Source organism: Platalea leucorodia, assembly GCF_965183815.1.
Source record: "Platalea leucorodia genome assembly, chromosome: 8".
Classification (NCBI taxonomy): Eukaryota; Metazoa; Chordata; class Aves; order Pelecaniformes; family Threskiornithidae; genus Platalea; species Platalea leucorodia.
The window spans coordinates 25867305-25893872 of record NC_138830.1 but is presented as its reverse complement, the minus strand read 5'-3'; the positions used below and the strand labels follow the sequence as shown (position 1 = coordinate 25893872).

Genomic DNA, 26568 nt, shown 5'->3' with positions numbered 1-26568 from the left:
TCTAGTGTATATACACACCTCTTCTGACTCAGTTATTCCAAACTCATGGTTCGAAATAGAGATTTTTTTTTTTTATTAAATTTTATTTTTTTTTTTTGTCAGAGCTAGATTATTTAGCAGCCACTGGTTCTCTTCACTTTACTGGTAGCTCCAGCAAATCATTGTTCTGATTGGTTTGTGTGCTTTACATAAGTCTGTCTTGCTTGTCCAAGTGAAATCTGGGCAGATTTTACTTGTTAAGAAAAATGGGTGTTTTTCACAAGAAGCTTCCTAAATGGATAACTACAGAAGGAGGGGGATGGATAGAGCCAAAACCCCTAAAAAAAAACAAACCCTAACCACCCCTGGATCAAGTCATCTTGTGCTCTTTATGTAACTCAATACAGAAATAGTTTTCAGAGTAGCTAGGTAGGTTCTACCCTGAACTCTGGAACGATTGGTGCTGTTCAGACCCATGTCAGGAGCTTCAGTTTGTTTTGCATGAAAATCTGCATTTCTGGCCCTGTAGAAGGTTCATCTCCAGAGGAGTGGGTACTGAAGTCTCACATCTCTGCTTGTTCATGCTTCAAATGGACTCATCTTGTGAAACTGGTGAGATGGCGTTGTCCATTAAGCTCAGAAAGCTTGACAAAAGTGGTACTTGGCCTGTTATTCATATGCCAGAAAACCCCTTTCTTACAAGTTTAGATGATGACCTTGTGAATCTATGTAATGTGCACACGAACGCTTTCTGTCCTACACGTGTGTTCTCCCTGATACTTTTAATTGACAGTACAATGTGAGGAACTCCATTCAAAATCCAGGTGCCAGGGTGAAGAGGAGGGAAATTCAGTGTTGGTTAGTCTGTTACCACTGTCTAACATATGTACATTTTACCACGTAATCAGTAACTTAGGAGATGAGATGACTTTTGAGTGTCTAATCATTTAAAAGCAATGGAGGTTACACATGATCTGATACACAGTTTGTTCAGGAAAGAATAGGTTTTGTGGTTCGAGAATCAGGAAGTAGTGCTGAGTAGGAAATAAAGGACGGCATTGCTTGATGAAATCCTCTTCAGATTTACAAAGTGGTCTGTTGACATGCCGGTGCTGTGGGTAGGTATGGTGAGAAAAGTGAGTTTGATTCTTACCTGTTTATCAATGTCACTGCTGTAACTCCACCTTACTGTCTTACACGGTTTCCATCTCTTTCAGTGTGATCAGCTTTTATACCTGATTTCGGTCTTGCATAGGAGATCAGATCCTAGCTCCAAATATTTCTTGCAAGACTAGAATCCCAACTGAAGACACTTTTTAGGAAGAGTACCGCTAGGCAGTCAAGTAGAGAATGTATTTTTCTCTACCAGAAATAAATAACTTTTCATCAACTGGTGTACTGTTTGGCCAGAGAAGTCTGTTTTGGCCCTTGGAAAGATTTCTGTAAAAAGTTTCTCTCTATAAATCACTTGTGTGCACTGGTCAGATATGGTGTGAGCTCTGGAAGAGATGGTAAATAATCTGATAATTTAAACAACTTGATGCATATTTACTGTTCAGAGTATTGCTACAGAGGTAATGAATAGTTGCCAATTCTTATGTGTATTTTAGCTGGGGGAGGGCAAGGGGCATTTTTTTTTATTGCCCTTCAAAGCTGCTGCACTTTTTAAGGTGCTGTGCCACTGTCACCCATTTCATTCAGTAGACTAGCTCGGGATTTGTACTGGAGTGACTTCAATGTAGATGTAAAGCAGGGTGTATAAAGCACCATACAAATTAAAAACAGATCCGAAGTTGCAGGAAGGGAAACATTGAATGAATAGATATAAGAACTTTTTTTTTTCATAATGGGGACAGTGAGGTATTGAACAGGACCCAAGAGGCTGAGCACACTCAGACAGCAACTGGACAAGACCATGCGCAACCTGATGCAGCTCACAGTTGGTCTTGCTTTGGGGGGAGGGGGTGCTGTGGGGGGAATTGTCCCAGGGTCCCTTCCAGCCTGTAGCCACTGGTCCAATCCAGCATTCCTCCCCCACTTACTGCAAAGCTGGGAAGGTCAGAAAATTGATCATTTCCCTGCCAACAGATTCTCTTCCTGGCCAATCAAAACAAATGCCATGGGTAAGGAAAGGGGTGCAGACACTGAGGGTAAACACAACAGCAACAACTGCCTTCTGTTACTGAGGGGTGCTGGCTGCGGCAGTGCAGCAGGGGCAATTCATCCCGTGGGTGCTGTGATGTCCCACTGGAGCGTTGCGCTGCTCGGGGTGAGTGCAGCAGCACAGCCTAAGCTTGAGCTTAGGCTGCAAGCACTGGGCTGGTCCCCTGACAGGCGAGAGAGAGTGTGTGCACGTGCAAAGGCTTAAGCTTGCTGGGGGAGTGAATGTTCTTGTAAAAGGACATTATGCTAATATTGGTGTAGCTGTGGGCACAGGGGGCTGCAGGTAAAGCCCCCAGTGCTGAGGAGCACCATTTGCTGTGTCTGGGTTAGCGCAGTAGATTCAGGGGTTCGGGGGCAGGCTGTGCGGCTGCAGCCTGGGGGATTTAGCAGAGGCTGTAGTGTGGGCAGGCAGCTCCTGCGAGCATTTAGAGTGGGGGAGGCACGTGTCCAAACCATGCCATGCTCTTGGCATCAGAGCACTCATAACCTGGCATGGGTCTGGGAGGTGTCACTGTTAATTTTGGTGCTTGGCAAGAAGTAGTGGAGCCTGAGCTCAGTGGCTTCTTACAGAGCTGAAATTAGTTTTTTTTTTTTAAGTAAGTCGCCCCCACCCCCAGTATTGACACACTGTCCTTTCAAGTGCAGAGAAGAAATGTTGTATTTCTTAATTCAGGCTGAGAGACCCAAAGGTCAAAGGCTCTTTGTGTTGGCTGCTAAAGCTTAGGCTGCTGCTATGCTCTGGACCATGAGGGGAGCTTAGCCAGGGCTCGTGGGGGTGGGTTGAAAGGACAAGAAGGGTGCAGGTGGGCAATGCTGGGCACTGTAAGGCTGATAATGCAGATGTAATGTGCAAATAGGGGCTGATTTTTTTTTTTTGGTGGTTGTTTTCCCCCCTCCCAGTTTTAGTGACCCACACCTGTTTGTGCAGTGTCCGAAGGCCATTCCTGCAATGTCCCACTGGCTTGTTTTCCCAACTGCTGCCTGCTGTGAGGTGCATTTCTGACAAATGGCAGACCAGACCTGTAAATGTTTGTGCTGGTTCAGGTCACTGTGGGGCAGCCAGCCAGCTTCCCAAGGCTCTGCTTCCAGGTTGGTAAGCCCCCTGTTCCTCTGCGGGGTGACATGGGGGGGGCAGGGGAGGAAGTGCTAAACCTTCCCTGGGCAGGCATCTCTTGTGCTTCTGCATGAGAGGGAACGCTTTTTGGTTTTGGGGTTTTTGTTTTGTTTTGGTTTTTTTTGTCACCACTGTCTGTAGGGCTGTGCTGAATGGTGATGTCATGTCTGGCTCTACCTAGGAGAAGAGCAGGGAGTTGTGTGTTTTCCCAGGAAGAAGGGCAAGGGAGCAGGCTGTGTAGGTGGGCAAGTCCCAGGAGGAACAGCTGGGTTGTCCTTCAAGTATGTCCTTACTTCTCAGCATTTGCTGTTCCTCTTTATTGCTCGAAGTGGGCTTGAGCATCCCCTGCAGCTTTTTTGATGTCTTCTAGACATGTTTTCCATTTAAGTAACCAGCAGGAATTTGGGAGCTGGTGACTTGCTAACCTTGATCAGTGTTCTAAGCGACCGACAGTCTTGCTTCACCAGTCTTTGATCAGAAGGATGGCTTTGTTGAGGGAAACCTTTTAGTGGTTTGTTTTTTAAGCTGCAAGAGCAGAATCTCTACAGTGACTTTGAAGAGAAACAAGTTCACACAGATAGACATGTTGGAGACAGACACAGGCTGAGAGTCACTTTTACAAGTTTCTTTATGAAATTAAATGTTGCCCCTGGTCTGGGGGGGAAGATATAGTGCAAGAGTGACTTTGTACATGCTACTGAATTCAGTTATCCCTGGGTGACCAGACTTTGGTCAGCTACAGCATCAACAAACACTGGACTTCTGAGCTCTGCAGGCAGTTAGTGCTCGCTCACACAAGCATCGTGTTGGAATGAGCGGGTGGCTTCCTTCCAGTGTCACAGGATGTCTCCTAAGCTAGGGAATTCAGTCAGTATGGCTTCTAACTCTCGCTATGGTAAGGCAAATCTTTCCTTTTGCTAACTAAGGTTTAAATTAATTCTTTTTGGCCACAGTTTGAAACTTGGGTACTTAAAGTGAGGCTCTTAATGCCAAATTCAGGCCTTTTTAAAGTGGCTTTCCATTTTTTAAAGGTGTCAAAAAGCTGCAGTAATACCCCTTGAAGTGAGGGTCTGTGGGAGTTTGCATAAGAACCATGGTTCTAGTCTTTCAGAGTTGAACTGTAGACTCTGACTTCTGGGAGCTGGGTTTGCAAATATTGACCTTTCTTAAAAAAAAAAAAAAAAACCAAACACAGACAAAACAGGCATCAAGTTAACAACATCTGACAAGAACAATTACAGACTTACAAAATACACAGTTCTGATTTTTACCATAAATAAACACATTACAAACAATGAGCATTTTCATTGGCCAGGAAATATGGCAGAATGATGGAGAGATGAGAATCTAAGGAATTGAGTATGGTATTAATTAGGCACATTTTTTTTCCTAATGTATGTAACGAACCCACTAGAGAGATTCTTGAACTTTACTCATGCTGCAGGTTGATTGGCACAGTTTAATGTACTATAGAGTTCATCAGTGGCGTTGAACTAAAGGAAAGAAAAAGGTCACAGTGCAATACTCACTGTTGTCTTGTCTGAGTGCCTGCAAAGGCTGACTGAATTAGTTAGGAGGATCGTGTCTCTGAGCAAGGTGGGGAGTGGGGGTGGGCAGAGAGCAGAAGGGTTTATCCCTCCATGGAACATGTGTAACGTCAGTGACTCTGAACGGTTGTTCGGAGCGTGTCAGTGGACACAGCCGGCAGGCGGATCAGCTGCCATCCCTGCTCTGACAGCTGCCAGACAGCAGTAGTGGTCACAGCGGGAAGGAGTGGAAGTACAGCTGACAGGCAAAATCTTTTCAGATGAAACATGTCAGGCTCCCTCCTGCGATCTCTTCCTGGAAGTTTGCCTCTTGGGTGCTGTGCAAGGCTGGCTCGATAGGACTGGCACAAACGCACACGTGTGTGCAAGCACACACGCAGTGTCTCACCTCAGAGCCAGTGCGGTCAGTCGGTCTGCAAAATAAATAGGGAAGGCAGGAGCACATGTGCCATCCTCTGTAAACAAAGGATTGGAAGAACCTGGCCTCCACCTCCCAGGACTGACGGATAAAGTGCTTTCTCAAAAGGGGTTCAGGCACAAACAGGGGGCTGCCCTTATTTCCGGAAGGGCGTCAGCCTGCTGATGTTCTGCCAGAAGTTCGAGGGCTTGCGCTTGGGCTCTGCCAGCATGAAGACTTGCTGCTGAGGGAGCGTAGTAGGCAGGGTGGGATGCTTCTGACGCATCAAGAAGTCATAGTATGGCCTGGTGACAGCTGTGATGAGAAGGAGATGGGGAAGCACGTTAGCTCAGCACAGCTCCTTTCCCCCCCGCTGTCCAGTCCCTGTTAAAGCTGCAGGGGAGTGAACTGGGTCTGTCTTAGTATTACCCTTCATTTCAGCACTGCTTTACCTCTGACTTTTTCTGAAATTTAGCCAAGCTTTCTTATTGGAGACTTGGCAAGGATTTAACTGCTGGCTGCTACCACCAAGAGGAAGCGGTTGCCTCTCTGTGGGTCCAGAGGAGAGCAAGTGCTCCCTCTTCCTCTGGATGTAAAGAGGGGTGGTGGCATCACAAAGTGGCGCAGCAGGAATCTTCAGCTGACAGTGCTGTGGGCACAGGAACCTTCCTTTCTGTTGCTTGAGTTCACGCTCCCCTGGCTGCTGCTAAATCTTCCTTGTCTCTTGTCTCTTAAAACTTTAAGTTTTAACAAACAAACAGCTCTGTCAATGAGCATGGTACCTACCCACAGCATTCTGCCAAAATCGCAGCTTTCAAAGCATCTTCTGCAGGCGTAACTGCCCAGGCAGCAGTAGTCACTGCTACAGTGACCCTTATGGACCCCCTTTGCATCGTACAATCATTGAGGTTGGAAAAGACCTTTAAGATCATAGAGTCCAGCCCCCGATCATGGGGATTACTACACAACTTAATCTTGTCTTTTCACAAAGGGAATGCCATACTGCTTGGAGAGCCTGGCTTTAGGGCGAGGCTGTGAACTAGCCTTTGAACAGAAGCTGCCTGCTTGTATGTAACTGTGATTTCTGGCACGGTGCTCAGTGATTAGGTGCAAAGCAGCTCTCCTGTAGTTAGGAATAGTTTCCTGACTCCAGACAACTGAATCTGCCAGGAACCATGCTGCAGATTGTCACATCAGAGCTCACCATCTGGCTGTCTCAAGAGTTTGTTAATGCCACTTCACTGAAAATATTCCCATATAGTAAATGTAGAGCCACCCCCACCCTCAGTTCTAGCAGGTGTGACTCACCCTTAGGCTTCCCAGTATGGTGCTGCTTGCTGGCATTCAACATTGCCTGCTTTTTCTGCACCTCTGTGATGGAAAAACCTTGAAGATAAAATAGGGTTTGTCAGCAGCAGGTTGTCATTTTGTATCTCATGGGAAGACACTGGCATAGACAGTAAGGGAAATACAGGGGTAGGAAAACGCCTGAGGTGAGAGGTCACAGATAAAATTACTCCCAAAGCTGGAAGGGCACATACTGGCCTCCCAGCCTGTGCTGCGCTGCACAACTCTCCCTACCACTCATGCAAGGTTTACTGCCTGCCCTCCCCCCATGCTTTGCTGGGTGAAGAAGCCAGTCCAGACCAGTTGTGGTTCAAATCTCATTAGATCAGACATGTCTGAATTAAGCAGCATTTGGGCAAAACAATGAAAACCCTCTCTCACCATGAGAACCCTTGACTGAACATGTTGTGTATAGATATTGTGGAGTTGGGGCACTCACACTATACTGCAAAATAATGGAAGCTGTATGTAATGTATTGACTATTTTGTCAGCCCTGCCTGTACTCATTAAAGACACATCAGCCTCCCTGAGGAAAACTGCAGGGTCTGCTCATGGTGGTTTGTAATTTTTTTTTTTTTTTTTTTTTTTTCCCAACTCCACAGATTCATTCAGAGCTGGACTGGAACACGGACTGGCTTCCCCGCCTTTCACTCCTATGCATTGGCTGGTGGTTAAAAAAAGAAGGGGGGGGGGGGGGGGGGGGGGAAGGGCAGGAGGAAAAAAACCAGAACAAACCCCAAAACCAACACTGCTTCACAGCATTGCTGTTTCCATACCTGTCTCCTGGTCGAGCTGAACCTGTCTCCTTTCATTCTCAAATGCCTTCAGCCAGCGCTGTTTCTGCTCAGGCTTTTTTGCACAGAATAAGTGGACTTCCTCAGTGTTACGGCAGTGCAACTTAAATGCATTTTTCACGCTGATATTGAAGTCCTTGTCCTTCCCATCTTCTACATCCAGTATTTCCATATCATCCATGTTGATCCGACTCTTATAATACAAGATGTCCCGGCGCAGGAGGTCCTGTAAGAGAAATCATACAGAGGCTACTGTTCCTGTCCTGTCCCTTCCTTAAACATTCATTTTCTTTGGTATGATGGACTAAGTGGCAGTCATTACAGAACAATTGATACTGGATTTGAATCTATAGACTGGCAGAGTGCTAAGCTCCTATTGACACCGTTGGCAGTGAGGGAAATCACGTGGTTTCCTAGAGTGGTGGGGTCAGGATAGCCAGCATCTACTGTTGTGGGATATCAGCTGCCCTGAAGAGCTCTGAATGAGAAGCAAGCTTGTGTTCTTACACGTGATCCCAAATCCTCATTAAGCCAATGTCAGAAAAAAGTATTTGAATCCTACGGTCCCAGTTAGAAAGAAAATTAAAAAAAAAAAAAAAAAAGCTAATTAGCTGTGGGGATTTTGTGTTGACAATGAAAAGTAAATTTGAGAGCAGTGATAAAACAGTGCGGGTCTCATGCCTAAGTTACCTGGAGCTACCTCTATGCCATGGATTACGAAAAAAAATTTGGCATGTTCAGTTCTGAAATTCCAATGGCAGATACCTTTCATTTGCTCTATGAAGGAAGATTTAGTGCTGAGGTTATGAAAAATAGCATGGGCTGTACTTGCAGACTTACATATGATGTTTGTTAATATGGTCTTATTGACTGTCAAGGCCCACAGCTCTTCATCAAAGCTGCAGTTACCTTCTAAATATGATATTAATCTCACGTGGCAGTGCAGCTGGAAAAAAATATATTTAAAAGAAAATGGGTGACAATGCTCAATACTTGAGTTGTATAAAATAAACCCATACACTGACCCTAGAAGCAGTGCAATGCTTCCTCTCTTGCTATAAGAATTAGGCCAGTAGTTAGTTCCTGTAGCTTATTGCTGTGGTCCGGTGCACGGAACACACCAGGATGTCAGAGAAAAGACTGCAACGAATGTACATGAAAGTCTCTGTGCCAGAAGCACATACGATGCCAGTCAGTATTAAGGAAACAAAGGGGTAGAGAAGGAGCACACTCAGATTTGTCAGCATTGTAGTAGATAGCATTTGTGCCTGGCTAGTGGGATTACCTTCTTGCAGCAGACGAGCTGGTGATCGAAGAGGAAGAACATCCTCTGTTGGCTCTTGGCTTGAGGGTGGGAGATTTTGGTTAATTCCCCGGAGTAGATGAGTTCTGAGCTCCTGACTAGGACATCTTCACCCTGAGAACAGCACAAAGAACAGGTTGATCTCAGCCATCTGCAAACAGGAGAAAAAATAAGCCCATAGTCTCATAGGAGAACCTCAGCTTGGCTGAGGGGCCTGTGTAGCCTGAATTCCTGCTGATGAAACTCTCATCTGGGACTCAGAGGGAGCCTCTGAGCTGGAGGACAGCCCTTGTCACATCAGGGAGACACTCTGCCCTTGGCACCGAGGGAGCGGGAACTGAATTTGATAAGAACAATAGTGTGTTAAATGAAAAAAATCTCCTGTTCCCAGGAGTCTGCTCAGGGCAGCTGATCCATACCAGACATTAAAGGAGGCACATAAGCAGAGAGGTGAGAATTTAGCTTGACATCCTTGAGGAGGGAGACAGCCTGGTTTTACTGAGTCTAGGATTTAAAAAAAATTAGTAGTTTTTCTTCTTTTATTTAGCATTTTTTTTAATGAGTCTAGAGGGAACCTTGGCTTCCTTTGCCACTATATCAGAGCTTCCCTTTCTGCAAGAGTAACGTGGCTTATTAAGCATTAAGGGGCAATTCTGCCCATCTTGAGAGTTTGAAATCACTCAAGACAAAATGGGGGCAAGAGGAAAATAATGGGATTTCACCAACCTACATGCTAATTTTATTCTGCAAGGAAAATGGGGAAGCAAAAATCCCAGGGAACATGCAAAGGCAGCTGGTCTAGCTGGGTTATGTGCTAGACCTCTTCAGTTGTACTAAAACATCACGTCTGTTTAAATAAAAAAACCCACACAAAGTGGGGCAGCAGAACTGAGGTAGGGCTAGACAGTAATCCTTGTGAAGGTCTTGCTGTAGGCAGAAGCTGTTGGGGCAGGGGGGAGAGGGGCAACACAGAACATTCAATTCATGGGGAAAGTAAGTTCTTACCTCCCAGTCTTCTATCGAACTCTGCCACTGAGCAATTTTGTCAATGTTCTCCAGCCGCCGCTTTCTCTCATTGATGAGCCGAGCAACGTTCTTCATGGCATTTAAGGCAGCTTCAACATCTTTAAAATCCCTAGTAGGGCAGAGGTGTTAGGCATGACAAAATGACACGTGCTTATTGTAGTTACACTCCAAAGGAGTGCAGTCGACCATGGTCTAGGGCTGGAGAGCAGGAAACAGGAGTTCCACATACAGTTATCCCAGCTGTTTCATACTGGAAGTCAAAGGTTCCTGTTTCTGTGGGCAGCTTTTCAGACGTGAGCTGCCTTTGAGGCACAGCTTATAGTCTTGTAACAAATCCAGGCCCAGTTTGTGGAAGGGAAGGGGGTAAGCAATCACATTCAGCCACAGAGGTGTAAATACAAGTTGCTGGAAGAATCTCCAGGGCTTTTCAAGCCTCGTTTTTTTCCCGCAACACCATACAATATAATCATAATGCCACTGTTTTCATACAGGGACTGATTCTGTCATGCATAGGTAAGGCAGTTCAGCAATAACTGGCTTCATTTCAAATAGGAGCCGATGGTTTATCTGGAAGGGTAGGACGGAAGCTGCTCTACCCTCCCCCAGACACCATCTGCTGCCATCAGCTACTTCTGCCGTGTTTAAAGTAGCTGGGAAGGAGCTGTTCTGCACAACTTGACTCTAATGCAGTTTTCAAAACATCTATGTACTGCATTAAGGAGCTTTCTGTTAAGAGGTCAGCTTCAGAACAACATGCTTATAGATTTAATAAGCCATGCTTAAAACTGTTCTGAGAAATAACAGTGCCCTAAGTAGGAAGGCAAAATTAAGTCAAGCCACAATGGACCACTGTCAACACTTTCCTTTAATACAGATTTTTCATGTTTTATTTCTGTAGCTAATTATTTCAGATGCTTGATTAAGTGACATAGTTATTTGAGGTGAAGACTGTGCCTTCACCCTGAAAGACAGCAATGGATTTGGAGGCTTTTGCGCTAGTGCTGAAGAGGGACCGAGTGTGCATGGCTTGACTGCTGTAGGCCACGACTTCCGACGGGGGAAGCAGTGGGCAAAATTCATGACTACCACTCAGCCCTGACGTGCTATGATATAGCTACATGGACATTTTGGGGTACATTCAACCAGTGCTTTTGGAGGTAAAGTTTTCAACACCACTACCAGAAACATTTAACTCCAAAGTATGTATGTGCTGGTATCACAGATATGTGGGCCAAATAAAATAGAAAAGTACCATTAATAAGGTGGACCTTGCAACTCCAGGTCTGTAACAAACAGGAAAGCCTAGTGCTACTGTAATGTAAAATTATGTATTTGATAGAAAAATACTTCAATTTCCTGTTTTTTACAAGGTAAAAGACAGAAGAATCGTAGGATCAGCTGCTCTTGGCAAGCTGCCCTCAATACACGGTTCTGTATTAGTCCATTTCCAGGAGACCAGTCCCGCTCCTTCCTCCCCACCATGCTGACCTACCTGTGTTGGGGGTTGGTGTATTTGAGCAGTTCAGCCAGTTGCAGTGGATATTTGCAGATTTTCTGCACGGGAGTCAGCAGAAATCCATCCAAAGAGATGTCAATCATCTTCTGCAGCAGGCGGCAGGCTTCGAAGAAGTAGACGTACTTGTTAACTTTGGTGAGGCGGGACAGCTCCATGCAGGCATTGGGGTGGTTGTTGCAGTATTCAGAGTATATCTGAAACTCTGTTTGCTGCAAAGGAAATGAAGGGATTTACTGTCCGTATTCTTTAGCGTGATGGCCTGGCTCAAACTGCTGTGTGTGAGTCCCCTGTGTAGGTCCTACTCCTTTATCACACGGGGCTGTTTGGTAATTTGTATCCTCCCCAGACTTAGAAGGCCAGAGACCTAAAGCTGGGGATGGGCAGGGTATATTACAAGTTACAGCACATGCAGTTTATCTGAGAGACCGAGACATTTCCATGTATTCTGGCCTGTGCTCAGCTGAATGTTTTTAATGACCGGATCAGCAGTTGCTGATCCTGCCCTGGCCTGAAAATACCATAGCTGTAAACCCGGGTCCAGCTCGAGATTTTGGAATCTTCCTACATTTTTGTGTAAAGTAGCACGGTCTGGCAGGGCGTACAGTGCTCAGAAGCTGAGGCACTTTTTGAAAACATTCTTTCCACAGCCACAAAAGCTAGAGGATGTTTGGCTGGGAGGTGGGTAGTGGTTGAATGGGCAGGGGGTGTTTAATTTGGTTGGGTGGGTTTTTTTAAACAGAGCTTCAGTTCTGTCAGATCAATTTCTAAATCCTCTGGCTTAATCCATGCTCAGCTACCCCTTTCCCATGAAGTCAAATTCACTTACATATTCCAAGAAGCACGAGCCGACCTCACTCAAATGTGGGTGGTCTTTGTTGAATTTCTTCTCTAGCGCTTTAACAAATTTCTTCTGGCACCTGTAGATGTCCTCAATATTCCCAAAGATTGTCTTCAGCTGTTCTTCTGTAAACATGTCAGCTCTTTTGCGGCACTGCTTAATGTAACCCTAGGAGGAAACCAAATTGGAAAGCTTCTTGGGCATTTGCTCTGTGGCCTTTGGTTATCAACAGAAAACCCTATGGACTGTAGTCAGTTGTACAGCAGGTTCCTGTACCCCCTTCCTGCATAGGTGCATCCATGTTTTAGCTATTATTTCCTCTAATACCACCCAAAACAGGGTAGAAATAGAAACCAAGCCACAGTTATATCACTGCCTTGAATGATACTGTAATCCACACTTGAAGGAGTCCCAGAGCTGCTTTCTCTCCTGTTAAAACCACCTTTATCTGTCTGCAGGCTACGGGGTGTTCTGACCCCAGCACTGATCCACTGATAGATTTAGGCCAATTAAATCCAGTTGCGGATCTGGTTTGGATGCTCGAGTTAGGAAATGCCTGGTTGACCCAAGGGAGGAGGACAAAGGACATGGGGGGACACTGCAGGAGGAAAGGCTTGTTTGGTAAGTGTGTGCTGCTTTGCCCCAGCTGGCTCTCCTGGCAGGCACTACATTTTTGTGTCATTTCAGTGAAGAACTAAGTTCCTGCAAAACTCTTTTCAATTACCTTCATTTACCCCAGCGTATATATACGACAGCATGTCTCTTCTGGAAGAGGTGTCACAATACTCAGCATATTTGCAAGTGAAAGACCTAATTGGCTGAACATCCCCCAGTTGTTTTGATCTGAGCATGACTTGCCTGAAGGCTGGAGTTGGTGATTACATTATCTCAGAACATATATTAAAGAGGACAGCAATGCTAGACATTTACTTTTCTCTGGCTTGGGAAATTGGATTAATTCCATTTAATCAGAGCCCAAGTGGGTGCTCCAAATACAGAGGCATTTGGGATATTGCTGTAATGAATTGTCTCCTGTTTTCTGAGCATGCAACGCCATTTAGCAGAGCAGGCTCTGACGGAAATACAGTCTCATTTTCAGAAAAGAAAAGTTACTTGCTTCAGGTAACTCCCTGGGCAAGAACGGAACATACTCTCTTATCCTTCAGACAAGTTCTGACATTCACTTCCCCCTTTATTCTGTTACCTCACAAATGTCCTTCAGATGCTTGATGTAGTCTCTCTCTGTGCTTATGATCTCATTGATGACGTTGGTCCTCATTTGATCTTTGGTGGTCTGCCCCATCCCAAAGCGGCGGGTGCCACTGCTGGAGTCGTCCTCTTTGCCACCCTCTACCTTCAGGGGATAATCTTCCATGGGTTCATCCTGGTTTACTCGCAGCTGTGCCAGACACACAAGGTGTTCACTGTTTGTATTGCTAAACACAACTCTTCCAAGGAAAAGAAGTTTGGGACAGTTGACTCAGTGGCAGACAAAGGTTGAGCTAGGAGAAGGAGTGAAGAGGGCTGCTACATGTATATTACTTGTAAACGTGTTTTCCCGTTGGGGAAGCTAAGGCTAGACAGACAGTTTTGGGAGGGTACTTTCAAGCCACATGACAGCTGCTCCTGCTGTGTGACATGGGTCGTTTTAAGCAGGCATCTCTTGTGGACAGAAGTCACAGGAATGCTATGGAATCCTCCAGGAGGAATACATACAAAATCAGGAGGGGAAATGGGTCGTCGAGTGAAATCTGCTTAGGTACCTGTGAGGGGGCACTTTGGGAGGGAGGGGGGAAACCAGTAAATAGTTGCTTTTTTATATAGCTTTATTGTTGTTCTCATACGATAAATAACAGGTGGCCTCTCAGTATCTGCTTCCCCAAGATTATTTAAAGATAATTTATTATTAATATAAAGCCGATAGAGATGTCAGTGGGCATATGATGTGGTAAGGAATGGCATTACATTACAGGGCTGCGTGTGAAACTCATGGCTCCTTCATAGCGCCCATCAGATGGCAGCATAGCATGAGCGGAGAAAAACAGCAGCGTTTTGTAGGCGCACCATCCTACAGAGGCTCTATTGTCAACAGCAGCAAAGTACCTTAGTTAATAGCAGGCAATTACCGGTGCATTTCACTTATGAGCTTTCTTTTATGTGGTAGTATTGTAGCTCTTAGGGTGCCCATGGGAATATTTTGTACACAATACGAGAGAAGTGAAAAACACTGAAGTAGGAACATGCGTAACTATAGGCATTTTTAGTACAATGACACAGAACTGCTTTAAACTTTTTATGTAGTTTGTTCTAGGCAGGATTACTTACCACTTGAGACACCTATATCTACATATAAAAGTAGTGCATACCCATCCCTTGTCAGCATAGGCATAGATTACATTTACTCACTGTTTACAGCTGGTGAAGCCCTCAAGATGTGCAATCCTGGCTTTCCTATACTGTGAGCAGAACGACATTGGCTAGTCTTAAACTCAGACCTTGGCCTGAAACTTCTGTGGAGTGACTGAGAGACCTGGAGATTTATCCAGGTCCCCAAACATACCAGCCTTCCCCCAGTAAGCTTGAGACCCAGTGATAATTAGCAGAAAATCTTCACTCAGATGCTTGAATAAGTGCTGTAATTACTCTGCTAAAAGAACATGTTACTCTGCGTCCCTAATGGCTAGCACTGGTCTGCTTTCCCCTGAAATACTATCACAGGTTTTTGCCAGCCAGGACAACAATTAAACTCATCGGTAACATGAAAGAAAAAAAAGCCCTGTGTTTTGACTATGGAAAAAGCAGTTCTGTCCCCACAGTGCTGAGAGTTTGGTCCTAGTAATCTTACTTGCAAAAATATCCACCATTCATAATAGTTGTCCAGCTGAGACTGTCTCCTGCAATCTATAACAAAGCATTTCAAAACTTTTATAGCACTGTCTGCCCCACTTCTCCAAGAACTTTTGCTACAGATGCCAGATCACCTCATATCACCTCCTTTCGTGCTTCACCTGGTTTTGGGTCACTTGTGATCTGAAGTGACCCGGATAAAGAGCTAAATGGCTGAGAATCTCTGCCCTTAGGCACCTAATTGCCTTTGCAGTACTGAGGAGCCTGCCCTGAAGCGGTGAAAGCAGAGTTGGGCATCCACACCAACAGTCACAGCCCAAAGAAAGGAGAAAAGCCTTTCACCTCACAGCAGGAAAGGAGGGCACAGCAGTTCCCAGGCTCTTGTTTTAACCCCCACTTGCACAGAGAATTCAGATGTGTTTCAGAATGCTCTGTTGGAAATTAGTCCAACCTCTGCAGTATACAGCTGGGACTGTCTGGGCTGTTCCATATAGCTATTTCTATATGGTCTTTGTAGCTGGCGCTGGGGGAGAGCCTTGGCCCACAAGCCTTGGCCCAAAAGCATCAAGTGTTTCATATTTCCCCCCTCATCAGTTGTCCCACATGACCTCCAAGACATTTTTTGTGTTTTTCTCCTCCATTTTAAATGCCTGGAATACGGTGCTGTGTGGTAGCCCAGCAGCCTGATGTTTTTAAAACTCCAGGGCTAAAAGAAGGTGCGTGCATGAGTCAGGTGGTTGCATACTTTGGGATGTGGCATTGCACCGGACCCAGCACCAGATGGAGAAAACTAAATTTGGTGCAATGCTTATCCATACTGTCTGAAGTGGACACTGGAGTGAAGACCTCTGCCAGCTGCATCTGGGATTCCTCTAGGAGAGTGTTTGTTGCTTGCTCCTGAAGGGGAGCATGCTTGGGGACAAACTAGCCAATGTACATATGGGTAAGCAGGGGCCCAGGCTGCAAACCATGCAGGGCAGCTCCCTAGCTGGCGCAGCTCAGCTTAGCTCCGGCGTCTGGAACTGAACCGCCCTTGCCCTGATGTACTCGTCTAAAGAGGGACTTCTCCACACTGGTGGCAGCTCAGCCGGGAGGGCCCTATATACTGTAGCCATGTGTAGAGGAATAGTAACAAGACTTGTTGAACCAGCTGTCTCTAGCAGTGGAAGTGCTCAGGAGTCACTACAGAACACTAAACCTGGAGAAAAAGAACAAACACTTGGTGCTAATGGAGAGGCATAAAGAAACATCAAGCTCTTACCCGTACAAAGCTGGCTGGAAACCAGCCTTCGCTGTCCAGAATCCTCCCCCACCACCACTCCTTGTTGGTAGCATCCATTACTTCAATGACATCACCGGCCTTGAATCCCAGCTCTTGGTCATCCATCGTGACATGGTCCCAGAGGGCTTCTGCATACACCACGCTGCCATCACTGATGAGCTGTGGACAGAGCAAGTCAAACTGTCAGCTCCCCCCAAGAAAGCAGTGCAGCCTGCCAGTGTGGCTGCACCTTTGGCACCGTTGCTGCTGAGCCAAACAAGTGTTGATAACTGTTTACTCCCCATGAGCAGCGTGAAAAGAAGTTGGTGCTAGTCTGGCAGTTGCTTCAACTGACCTTGCTCTCAACAGCATTTATTCAGAATCACACGGACACAGTTTATTTACTACCATAAAGAACACAAATTTGATGGTCTGGAATTTCTTAGTGGTGCCTTTGCCTCAGGCAGCAGACAAAACTCAGTGGTGCATTGTTGGGGAGGATGCTCTTGTCTGCCAGTGCATCCCTGCTTTGGAAAGCCTTGAAATAAAACCTTGAGCATAAATGTTTAGAGATGTACTTCACAGCAGAAAGTATTCTGAGGCCTCAGAGCTAGTCTAGGATGGATAGAGCCTAAAGTCTTTAAGGTGGTTAAACTTAGCACTTAAGCTGCTTAAAATAAGTCTTCTGAAGAATTCAAGTAATTATGCTGAGGGACAATGGTTATTTACTGCATGTCCCATAGAGGGCCTACTCAAGGAAAAAAAGGACCCCTAGTTAATTTAAAAAAAAAGCAAAACAAAACAAACCACATGGTAGAGGCTGTGAGAGAGCTCTTGAACACAGACGACTGTGTCTGTACGCGCCTGATGTCATTCTCAACCATTCACACTTGGTGTAACCCAGTAACACGTGGGACCTGTTGCAGTGGTGTATTTGTAACCTGGTCCTGCTGGCCGCTACAACGGTAGTGCCTGCCTGATGCCCACACGTTTATCACGTCAGAGTCTCCTTTGAATTTCAACAACTGGAGGGTTACACGCACGGGCTTCTTAGGGCCTGAGCATGACTGGGACTGTCTGAACACCAACAATTTCCCCAAGAAGGCAGAGCGTATACTGGAGTCCTGCTAAAAAGGACTTAGCCATTCTGGAGTGGCAGTGAAGCCCTGTTTGTCTCCAGGAAAATGGTGCAACGAGAAATTCTGAGAAGACAATGGGAAGAGCAGTCTGTGAGACAAGAGGGAGAAAGAGAACCTGTACAAAATCCATTATCCATGGTATATCTCACAACACTGCAGCGGTATCACCGCAGCCACGTAATGCACGTGTCATCCATGCTGGTCACCTTAGGTTGCTCGGTCACACAGTTAGTTATCTCCTGCTCTGGGTTACTGCTTTTGCCCCTCTCTCAAGAAGAAAGATGCACATTGTAAAAGAACGTCAGGATAATCATGCAGACAGTAAATCAGGAGAGAGTTAACGAGGCATTTGAAAGAAAATTCAAATACAGTCTGCCTTTGGATAGCAAATGCCCCTTCACTGAACCAGAAACAGCTTAATGCAGTATTTCCATTCTGACAAAAATAACAGGGTGATGGGGAAGGAGAGGATGAGAGGTTCCCACTTATCTACATAGCCAGTGCATCGGCACTCCCCACACTGCCTTTTCTCAGCTGCCCTCCGCTGCACCACCGCAGGGCTCGGTGCATCTTTGCTGCAGGTTTCTGCCCTTCACAGATGCGAGCAGTCGCTGTAGTGAGGCCCAGCAGGCAGAGAACGTAAGGGGCGTGCTGCTGTCATATAGCCGGCCAGTGGCACAACAGGAAAATAATCCAAGAGTCTTAAACAGTGTCTCACTAGTCTAAGCTCCTATAGCAAGGACAGGCTTTGATCACAAGGCAAGCAGAGAAGGAGTATCATTAGTCTCAGAAAACCAAACATCAAGAGACGGTGATGAATGCACCATATAGCAGGGGCAGCTACGCCCAGTCAAATGGCAGGTATTTGTCCAAATGAGCTGTGGAGGGAAAGGATATTTGGGCTTGACAATGAATGCATACAGCTGTTAGAGCTACGTGTGATGCTTTTTACACATAGTTCACTTAACAGGCATATTGCATATAGTTCGACAAGCCTGAAGCATACTCAGCAGTCCTGAAGGGCAAAGGAGTCCAGGAAGGCTGGATGTTATTCAAGAAGGAAACCTCAGAGACACAGGAGCAGGCCGTCCCCATGTGCCATACGTCGAGCAGGCAGGGAAGGAGACCGGCCTGGCTGAACAGAGAGCTTTCGCTGGAACGCAGGAAAAAAAGGAGAGCCTACCACCTTTGGAAGAAGGGGCAGGTGACTCAGGAGGACTACAAGGATGTTGTGAGGTTATGCAGGGAGAAGATCAGAAAGGCAAAGGCCCAGCTAGAACTTAAACTGGCCACTGCCGTTAAAGACAACAAAAAATGTTTTTACAAATATATCAGCGACAAAAGAAGGGCCAGGGAGAATCTCCCTCCTTTGTTGGATGCGGAGGGAAACATTGCCACAAAGGATGAGGAGAAGGCTGAGGTACTTAATGCCTTCTTTGCCTCAGTCTTTAATAGTCAGACTGGTCATCCTCGGTGTTTTCAGGCCCCTGAGCTGGGAGATGGAGATAGGATGCAGAGTGAAGCCCCAGTTGTCGAAGAGGTGGCAGTCACCGACCTGCTCCTCCACCTGAATGCTCACAAGTCCATGGGGCCAGACAGTATCCACCCGAGGACACTGAGGGAGCTGGCAGAGGAGGTTGCCAAGCCATTCTCCCTCATCATATATCAGCAGTCCTGGTCAACCAGGGAGGTCCCAGATGGCTGGAAGTTAGCAAATGTGACGCCCATCTACAAGAAGGGTCGGAAGGAGGATCCCAGGAACTACAGGCCTGTCAGCCTGACCTCGGTGCTGGGAAAGGTCACGGAGCAGATCATCTTGAGTGCCATTACGCGGCACGTGTGGGACAACCAGGGGATCAGGCTCAGCCAGCATGGGTTTATGAAAGGGAGATCCTGTTTCTCTAACTTGGTCTCCTTCTATGACAAGGTGACCCGCTTAGCAAATGAGGGAAAGACTGTGGATGTTGTCTACTTGGACTTCAGTGAGGCCTTTGACACTGTCTCCCACAGCATTCTCCTGGAAAAGCTGGCTGCTCACAGCTTGGATAAGTGCACTCTGCGCTGGGTTAAAAACTGGCTGGACGGCTGACCCCAGAGAGTGGTGGTGAATGGAGCCAAATGCAGTTGGCGGCCGGTCTCGAGTGGTGTTCCCCAGGGCTCAGTGTTGGGGCCGGTCCTGTTCAATATCTTCATTAATGATCTGGATGAGGGGATTGAGTGCACCCTCAGTAAGTCTGCAGATGACACCAAGCTGGGTGGAAGTGTCGATCTGCTGGAGGGTAGGAAGGCCCTGCAGAGGGACCTGGACAGGCTGGATCGATGGGCTGAGGCCAACCGGATGAGATTCAACAAGGCTCAGTGCCAGGTCCCACACTCGGGTCACAACCACCCCATGCAACGCTACAGGCTGGGGGAGGAGTGGCTGGAGAGCTGCCTGGCAGAAAAGGACCTGGGGGTGTTGGTTGACAGTCACCTGAACATGAGTTAGCAGTGTGCCCAGGTGGCCAAGAGGGCCAATGGCATCCTGGCTTGTATCAGGAATAGTGTGGCCAGCAGGACCAGGGAGGTGATAGTGCCCCTGTACTCAGCATTGGTGAGGCTGCACCTCGAATACTATGTTCAGTTTTGGGCCCCTCACTACAAGAAGGACATTGAGGTGCTGGAGCGTGTCCAGAGGAGGGCAACGAAGCTGGTGAAGGGTCTAGAGCACAAGTCTTATGAGGGGCAGATGAGGGAGCTGGGGTTGTTTAGGCTGGAGAAGAGGAGGCTGAGGGGAGACCTTATTGCTGTCTACAACTACCTGAAAGGAGGTTGTAGCGAGGTGGGGGTCGGTCTCTTCTCCCTAGTAACAAGCGATAGGACGAGAGGAAATGGCCTCAAGCTGCGCCAGGGGAGGTTTAGGTTGGATATTAGGAAAAACTTCTTCACCGAAAGGGCAGTCAGGCATTGGAACAGGCTGCCCAGGGAAGTGGTTGAGTCTCCATCCCTGGAGGTATTTAAAAGAAGGGTAGATGTGGTGCTTGAGGACATGCTTTAGTGGTGGACTTGGCAGTGCTAGGTTAATGGTTGGACTTGATGATCTTAAGGGTCTTTTCCAACCTTTATGATTCTATGATTCTATGAATAAACCCTTTATTCGTATATTTGAAACACTTGTAGGTCTTGTCAGGCTTCTAGAAACTTAGAGGTTTTAGCTTTCTAACATAAAGTAGTGATGACTAGAGTAGGGGAGAGAGTGTATATTTTTCCAAAATCAGCTAGCAGACTTCAGTTACAGAACAACAGCTGGGCTGTGCATGATGGTGGATGTCAGCTGCTCTCAGAAAAGAGCTCTGCTGCTGCTGTGAGCAATCTGCCTGTGCACAACCCATCCATTTGCTTTAGCAGTCCAACTTCAGTGACTAGTGACTGTGTGGACCACAAGCTGAGCCCAGCAGCTCCCTTCTGCAGGAAGAGAAGAGCAGTAACAGGGTGATGGGGTGGCTGGAGCTGAGTGTCTGGCCACCCCTACACAGAGGAGCCAGTTAATGCTGATCTCACACAGACTGTTGGGGAGTCACCTGCACTTAGGTAAGCCCTACCACCAGGTCATGCCAGAGCTGCTGCCATACCACCCTGAGTTATGTATCCCTCTGGGTAAGGGCTGGCTGTTGCGCAGGGAACTGGCATATGCTAATAAATCTTTGGAAAGAGTGGCATTCAGCGGGCTTTTCAACATGCAAATTGTGACCAGCACTTAAAGAACATGGCTATTTCTAAGATGAAATACCTTTGCTGTGTGCTTAAATATGCTACTCTGAATCAGTGCTCTGAGTATAATGTGGCAGCGGCGCACACACCACGACTGTGACCAGGGAGAGACTAAATGGACTTCCTCTGTAGCATTTTGATGACCACATAAGCAGAGCACTGACAATGTGAAGGCATTAATGCCTTACAGTACCAGGCTGTCAGATCTCAGTGTCTTGATGAGAAGGCAAGAGACCAAGCCTCACCTAGCATTAACAGCATGTTAGGGTTGATACACCCAGCTCACAAGGGGACAGAGCCACATGGTTCTTCTCAGAGTCACCAAAAGCCCTGTGACTGACTAATGAATCCTCAGCTGGTATTTTAATCCATCCACTAACATTAATATCTTAAATTTTCTCTATTCAACAACAGCCATACTGTGAATATGATTTGCCAAATACAGGAAGTCACAACTGACCCATCACCAGCCTGGCCAAATAGGCACAGGCAAGCAGACAAGCCACTACCACAGACAGTTCTCAATCAAAGGTGTGACTAAAAAGACACCTGAAATACAGGCCAGGATTTGATTAACTGACAGTGAGCACCATGTTTGCAGGGAGGAATGATCAGTGTGGAATAAAGCAAGAAATAAAGAGGAAAAAAGTACTTTATATATGCTTTGGATTGTCTCAGTTAGTTTAGTACAGCAGCACTTGAAACACCTCCATGACTGCAGGCTGACAGGCTCTGCCCGGTCTCCTCCCTGCACCGCTGCAGTCTGTGCTTGTATACAGGGGAGCAGATACAAACACTGACAAGTGTTTCATGATCACCATGCTCAGTGCTCATTTTTCTGTTAGCTCTCAATCTGTACCAGTCTGTACCTTATACTGTTTTTTTTTTTCAATTGTATCCAGTCCAATTCCTAGGCTGATACAGAAATACCAAATATACCCAGTGTAACAGTCCCTTTCCCAGAGCAAATACTAAAGGGTAGCTCTGAGCCAGGACTGGCATTTCCACGGCACAGAAGCACCTACGGTACTGCATGTCACTGCAGCAAGCAGCGCTGCTCCAGCTGGGGCAGAGCGCACTGCAGCGTCCTCTCCAAGGAGCATACTGTCACTGGGGGAAAAAAGGGTTAGGACTGTTACTCCCTATCCCAGGACTGATAAAACACACCAGCAGATAAAATGCTGTTCTGCAAAATGTGTTAGACCATGGCACAATCAAGCAGCTATATTGTGAGAGCTGCTTATCCTCCAGAGGAGCATGTATTAAAGGGAATGCTCACCCTTTCCAAGCATGGCAGCTCCTAGGCTCAAAAGGCTCATCTTTTGATCTTTACAATTAAAGCAAGGTTTGAAAAACAACTATTAATTTCCATATGAAACAACATTTATGTGCTGGCTTTGTAATATCAAGGACAACTCAGTACATGTTCTCAAGTGGCCCCAAACCAGGCTCTGGAAGAGAAGCATTAGAAGACAGAGAATGCAAACCCAGCCACCCTACAGCTGCTCTAGCTACTGCAGCTGGCAGCAGTGAAAACAAACAAAAATTGGCTATTTTTCTTCGTTTATAACAACATTTAAGTTTGCAGACAGCAGTGTTTGCAACCCAAAGGCAGTATTAACGCTGATGCTTTGAAACTGAAAATTGACTGCAGCTCGAATATTGCATTGGCATTTCTGTGCAGCTGCAGCTGCTTTCCCAACTGCCCATGCAGCTACAGCCTCGCTGCTCATTTACAAACACGGCAGATGCTCAGGGAAGGGGCCGGTAAAGCAGCGCTTGTGCAGGTTGCTCGATGTATCACAGAAAGATGGAGGGGGGAGGATTGCTGCATTACTCCTCCAAGGAATGCCTATGGGCAGGCTGCCAAAGAGGAGAGACAGCCAGGGCTGTTGCACATAGCTGCCCCAAAGGAAGTCCGTTACACGTGGGCAAGCAGATCTGGTATGCCAAGGCCCACGTCTGTGGGCTTGTTTGCATTCCAGCTACTCGGTCCCTGTTTGTCTCAGGCTGGACACCTTGACATAATTACCTCATATGTGCTGGTCTTGTCCTGACAGGACCTCCAGGCAATATTAACTCCAGGCAATAACAGAGATAAAAGATCTCAACAACTTACAGAAGAAGGGATGAAGACTCCTTTAGGAAATATTTATCTTTGAACTACTTTGTTCTAATTGAATAAAATTTGAATAGCTTTCTCTTGATAATGCCAAGTACACTGGGTCATATAGAGCTAAAAAATGAACCCAAGAGCATCAGAAAACACTGGGAACAGGGCGGTTCAGGGAGAAGGTGCCAATAAAATGGAATTTACTTTTCAGCTCTGTGACCCTAAACCAGACACCTTCCATGAAGAGCACCTGAACCCAAGTCATTCCTGGTGAACTAAAATGGTTGCTGTGAAGCCTGCGTTCATTGCTTAGCCCCCCCAGAACTTGTGCATTACAGACTGAAGCTGAATTGGGTCAGCACATCAAACATTTAAACCCTGCAGCAGTCCCGACCCCAGAGGCAAAGCCTCCTCGCAGCTCCAGTTCCTTCACCCGTCACTTTGCTTCCAGAGCTTCTCTTCTGCATTCTCTCATGCAAAGTACGGCAGAGGAGTTAAAGAAAAATTTTACTTCCACTCTTGCCCCAAGGTAGTGCTTCATTCACACAAATACTTATTTTTTCCGAACATGGGTAGAAGCCAGCTAGCCTCTCCCTTGAACTGAACCCACAGGATAGTTTTCAAATCATCCTGACAGCTTGCTCTTGCTTCCTCTCAAAACTTTTAGCTTCACTGTTTAATGATGGTCAACAGAGATGAAATTTGTCTCATAGAGCTTCTGTCATCTGAACAGCAGACGCTTAGCCTGAATGAGTTATCTTGATTGTCTTTACGGAGCATCTCCCCTTTGTGGAGAGAGACAGGCACCCCAGGGAAGGGTTCATCTTAGGCATCTATCTTAGCATGATGAATTAACCAAGCCCCTGGGGGTCCTGTCTCCCTTCACTGCCAGGGAGGAATCTGGGCTAGCTAAGACTTGCTGCCTGGCTGCAGGGTGCCAGAACCACTGACACAACTTCACAGCCACAGCAAACACTGCGTTGCTTCTTGCCGCTCCCCTGTCTACATGTTTCAGGATAACGCTAGCCCTCCTTGCCACAGCGTTACACCAGACACGTGTCCCCACATGGGCAGTGGGTTGCGTTCATCGCTTCAGAAGCCCAGACCTGCACGCCATGCCCCCAGTCAAGCCATGCCCTCGGCATTCGTTGCCCTTTTGCCTACAGTGTCAGCTGCATATTTTTACAGCACAGATTTTAGAGCACTGATTAAGGATAGAAGAGGACTCTCAGACATTTACCAAACACTGCAGATCTCCATTCAAAATATTTTAATTTGACGGTGATTCTCCTTAACAAATCTGAGATGTCAGTCAGCCAAGATCTTAATCCAGTTAAGTGTGCTACACTGATATTCTATAGTGCTGCTTTTTTAATCAGTGCCTGTAGTCAAACTCCTCATGTGACATCTAGTACAGCTGCCTCCATTTACCAAACATTCAAAATTTGTCATCACATTTATTTGGTAAGAACTATTTTCCACAAAACCATTCTGACTGGCATTAATTATATTATTCCCTTTTATTTATATCATCTGGGTCCTGATTCCCCCTCAGAAGTGGTTTAAACAGATGGCAAGAAGAGGAGGGTCCCCCTTGCAGCAGGCAAGGAGAAGCTCTGAAAGCTCCCTTTATCAAGCGCTACAGGAGGAGGAAAGCAACCCTGTAGAAAGCGGAGGAGGCGGACCTGTGCTCAGTGTTATTTCAACCTGTGTGTGAAGAGCACAGCATGGGAAAGCACGCCAGGTGCATGTCCATCTGAGTCCAGCTAAATGTGATTTTTCAAACTCCAGAGTAAAGCAAGAAGTTCTCAGTTCCTCACCTAAGATATGGGAGCTGATCATTATAATGCAAAACAAATCAACTGAAATTGCTTTAGACCATTTTACTTCTGGCTCAAATAGGCCAGGAAAGTCTTATGAAAGAGTGGGGATAGTTACCTGTAGCTGAGGAGGACACCTACTCACCTAGATCCTGTCAGTGCCCTCAGTACCCCAGCCATCACTCTCCCATGACCTGTATATCAAGGGAGCCTGCTAGTTTTGGGAGCTAACATCCTTAAGCCTTGGCATAAGGAAATGCGAGCAAAGCCCTTCTCAAACCTGTCAGTACTCTGCAAAAGGTTGTCTTTGTATCACATTTTATAGTTAAATGTTGCTGGTAGTGATCACAGTAAGTAAAGCTGTAAAACAGCTTCCATTTTAACCTTTCACCCAAGTTTCCAGAGGACACCTATTTAAACTTATGTCTATATGACATTTATTTTCTAGTATAAGTGAAATACATTTTCAAACTCTTTCCACACAAGCAGATACCATGCTGAGTGACAGGGTGACAAAATGGCAAATGAAATTCTATGCTGACAAAGGTAACACAAGCAATATCCAACACAAACGACTGACTAAATGAGCTGCTCCTCAGGAATGTCTCTGCAGACAGATTTAAGAAAACATCAGCCTGCTCCATCAGGGTCAGAAAGTCTGAATGTCAGGAATGACTCAGAAAGAAAGAGAGAAGAGGAGAACTAGACAGGGCACAAAGAGCACCACAAATTGAAGGTGGGAAGAGTTTCTAGGCCAGTACAAGCTAAACAGACCTTGAAGCTACAATGGAGAAAGGTGGATGGAGGGTGACTATGAGATGGTTATTCGTAATGCAAGGCTGGTGGGTGCCCAGTGAAATCGCCCGGCAAGAAGTTTACTACAAAAGTAGTACTTTTTCCCTGTGGTGCATAATTAAGCTGTGCCATAGGATGCCACAGAGCCAAACACAAAGGTGATTTAAAAAGTGGTTAAGCAAATGTATGTCCTTCAAGGCCATTTAAACACATCATATCTGGATACAGCCCATCAAGAATCTTAAACACACCTGGAAAGGCACACATGGGAAAGAGCCAGGCCATACTTGCATCTCTGCCTGAGCAGTTACCCCAAGTCACAGGTAAAAGCATTACTGGCTGGCCCTACAGAGCTGGTCTTAGGACATTAGGGCAGTAAAAAACACAGAAGAAAAGAAATGTTGACTATTCATGTTACCCACAAATACCTCTTGAAAACGGTGAGCCCTGAAAATGTTAACTAGACAGGAACAGATATGTTCCCTGAGGTACAGCAACACTCTCATTCAGGTGGAAAATTAGCAATTGCCAACACGGTAATTACAAGGACATTAGGATGTCTTCTGGGGTAGGGCTGTCATCCTCCTGGCTGAGACTTCTCAGACAGAGGTAAGTGCAGCACTTCCACACGGCTTCAACATAACATCCCACACACTGTTTATCCTACCCACACAACACTCGCCAGGCGCATGGAGGAAGGTCAGTCCACACACCTGGAGTAGCCCTTTGTCCCTACCACATGGATGTCCAACTCCCGGCCTTTTTCTTTTTGCCCAAAAAAGGGAGGATGGAAGTGTACCCAGGGAAACTTGGCTGTT

At 46.3% G+C, this 26568-nt stretch overlaps 1 protein-coding gene across 1 annotated transcript in view; it reads right to left on the bottom strand.

Annotated features, from left to right (window-relative positions):
* Positions 1-5339: 5339 nt before the first annotated feature.
* Positions 5340-26568, bottom strand: part of ARHGEF4 (Rho guanine nucleotide exchange factor 4) — a gene marked incomplete at its 5' end in the record, with an annotated part of 102444 nt that continues 81215 nt past the window's right edge. The window contains 9 exons of the mRNA XM_082319605.1: positions 5340-5515; positions 6509-6586; positions 7325-7568; positions 8628-8759; positions 9651-9780; positions 11164-11396; positions 12014-12193; positions 13230-13424; positions 16134-16313. Of these exons, the coding sequence (XP_082175731.1) occupies positions 5358-5515; positions 6509-6586; positions 7325-7568; positions 8628-8759; positions 9651-9780; positions 11164-11396; positions 12014-12193; positions 13230-13424; positions 16134-16313 (1530 nt within the window). The 3' untranslated portion in view covers positions 5340-5357. The remainder of the gene's footprint in view (positions 5516-6508; positions 6587-7324; positions 7569-8627; positions 8760-9650; positions 9781-11163; positions 11397-12013; positions 12194-13229; positions 13425-16133; positions 16314-26568) is intronic.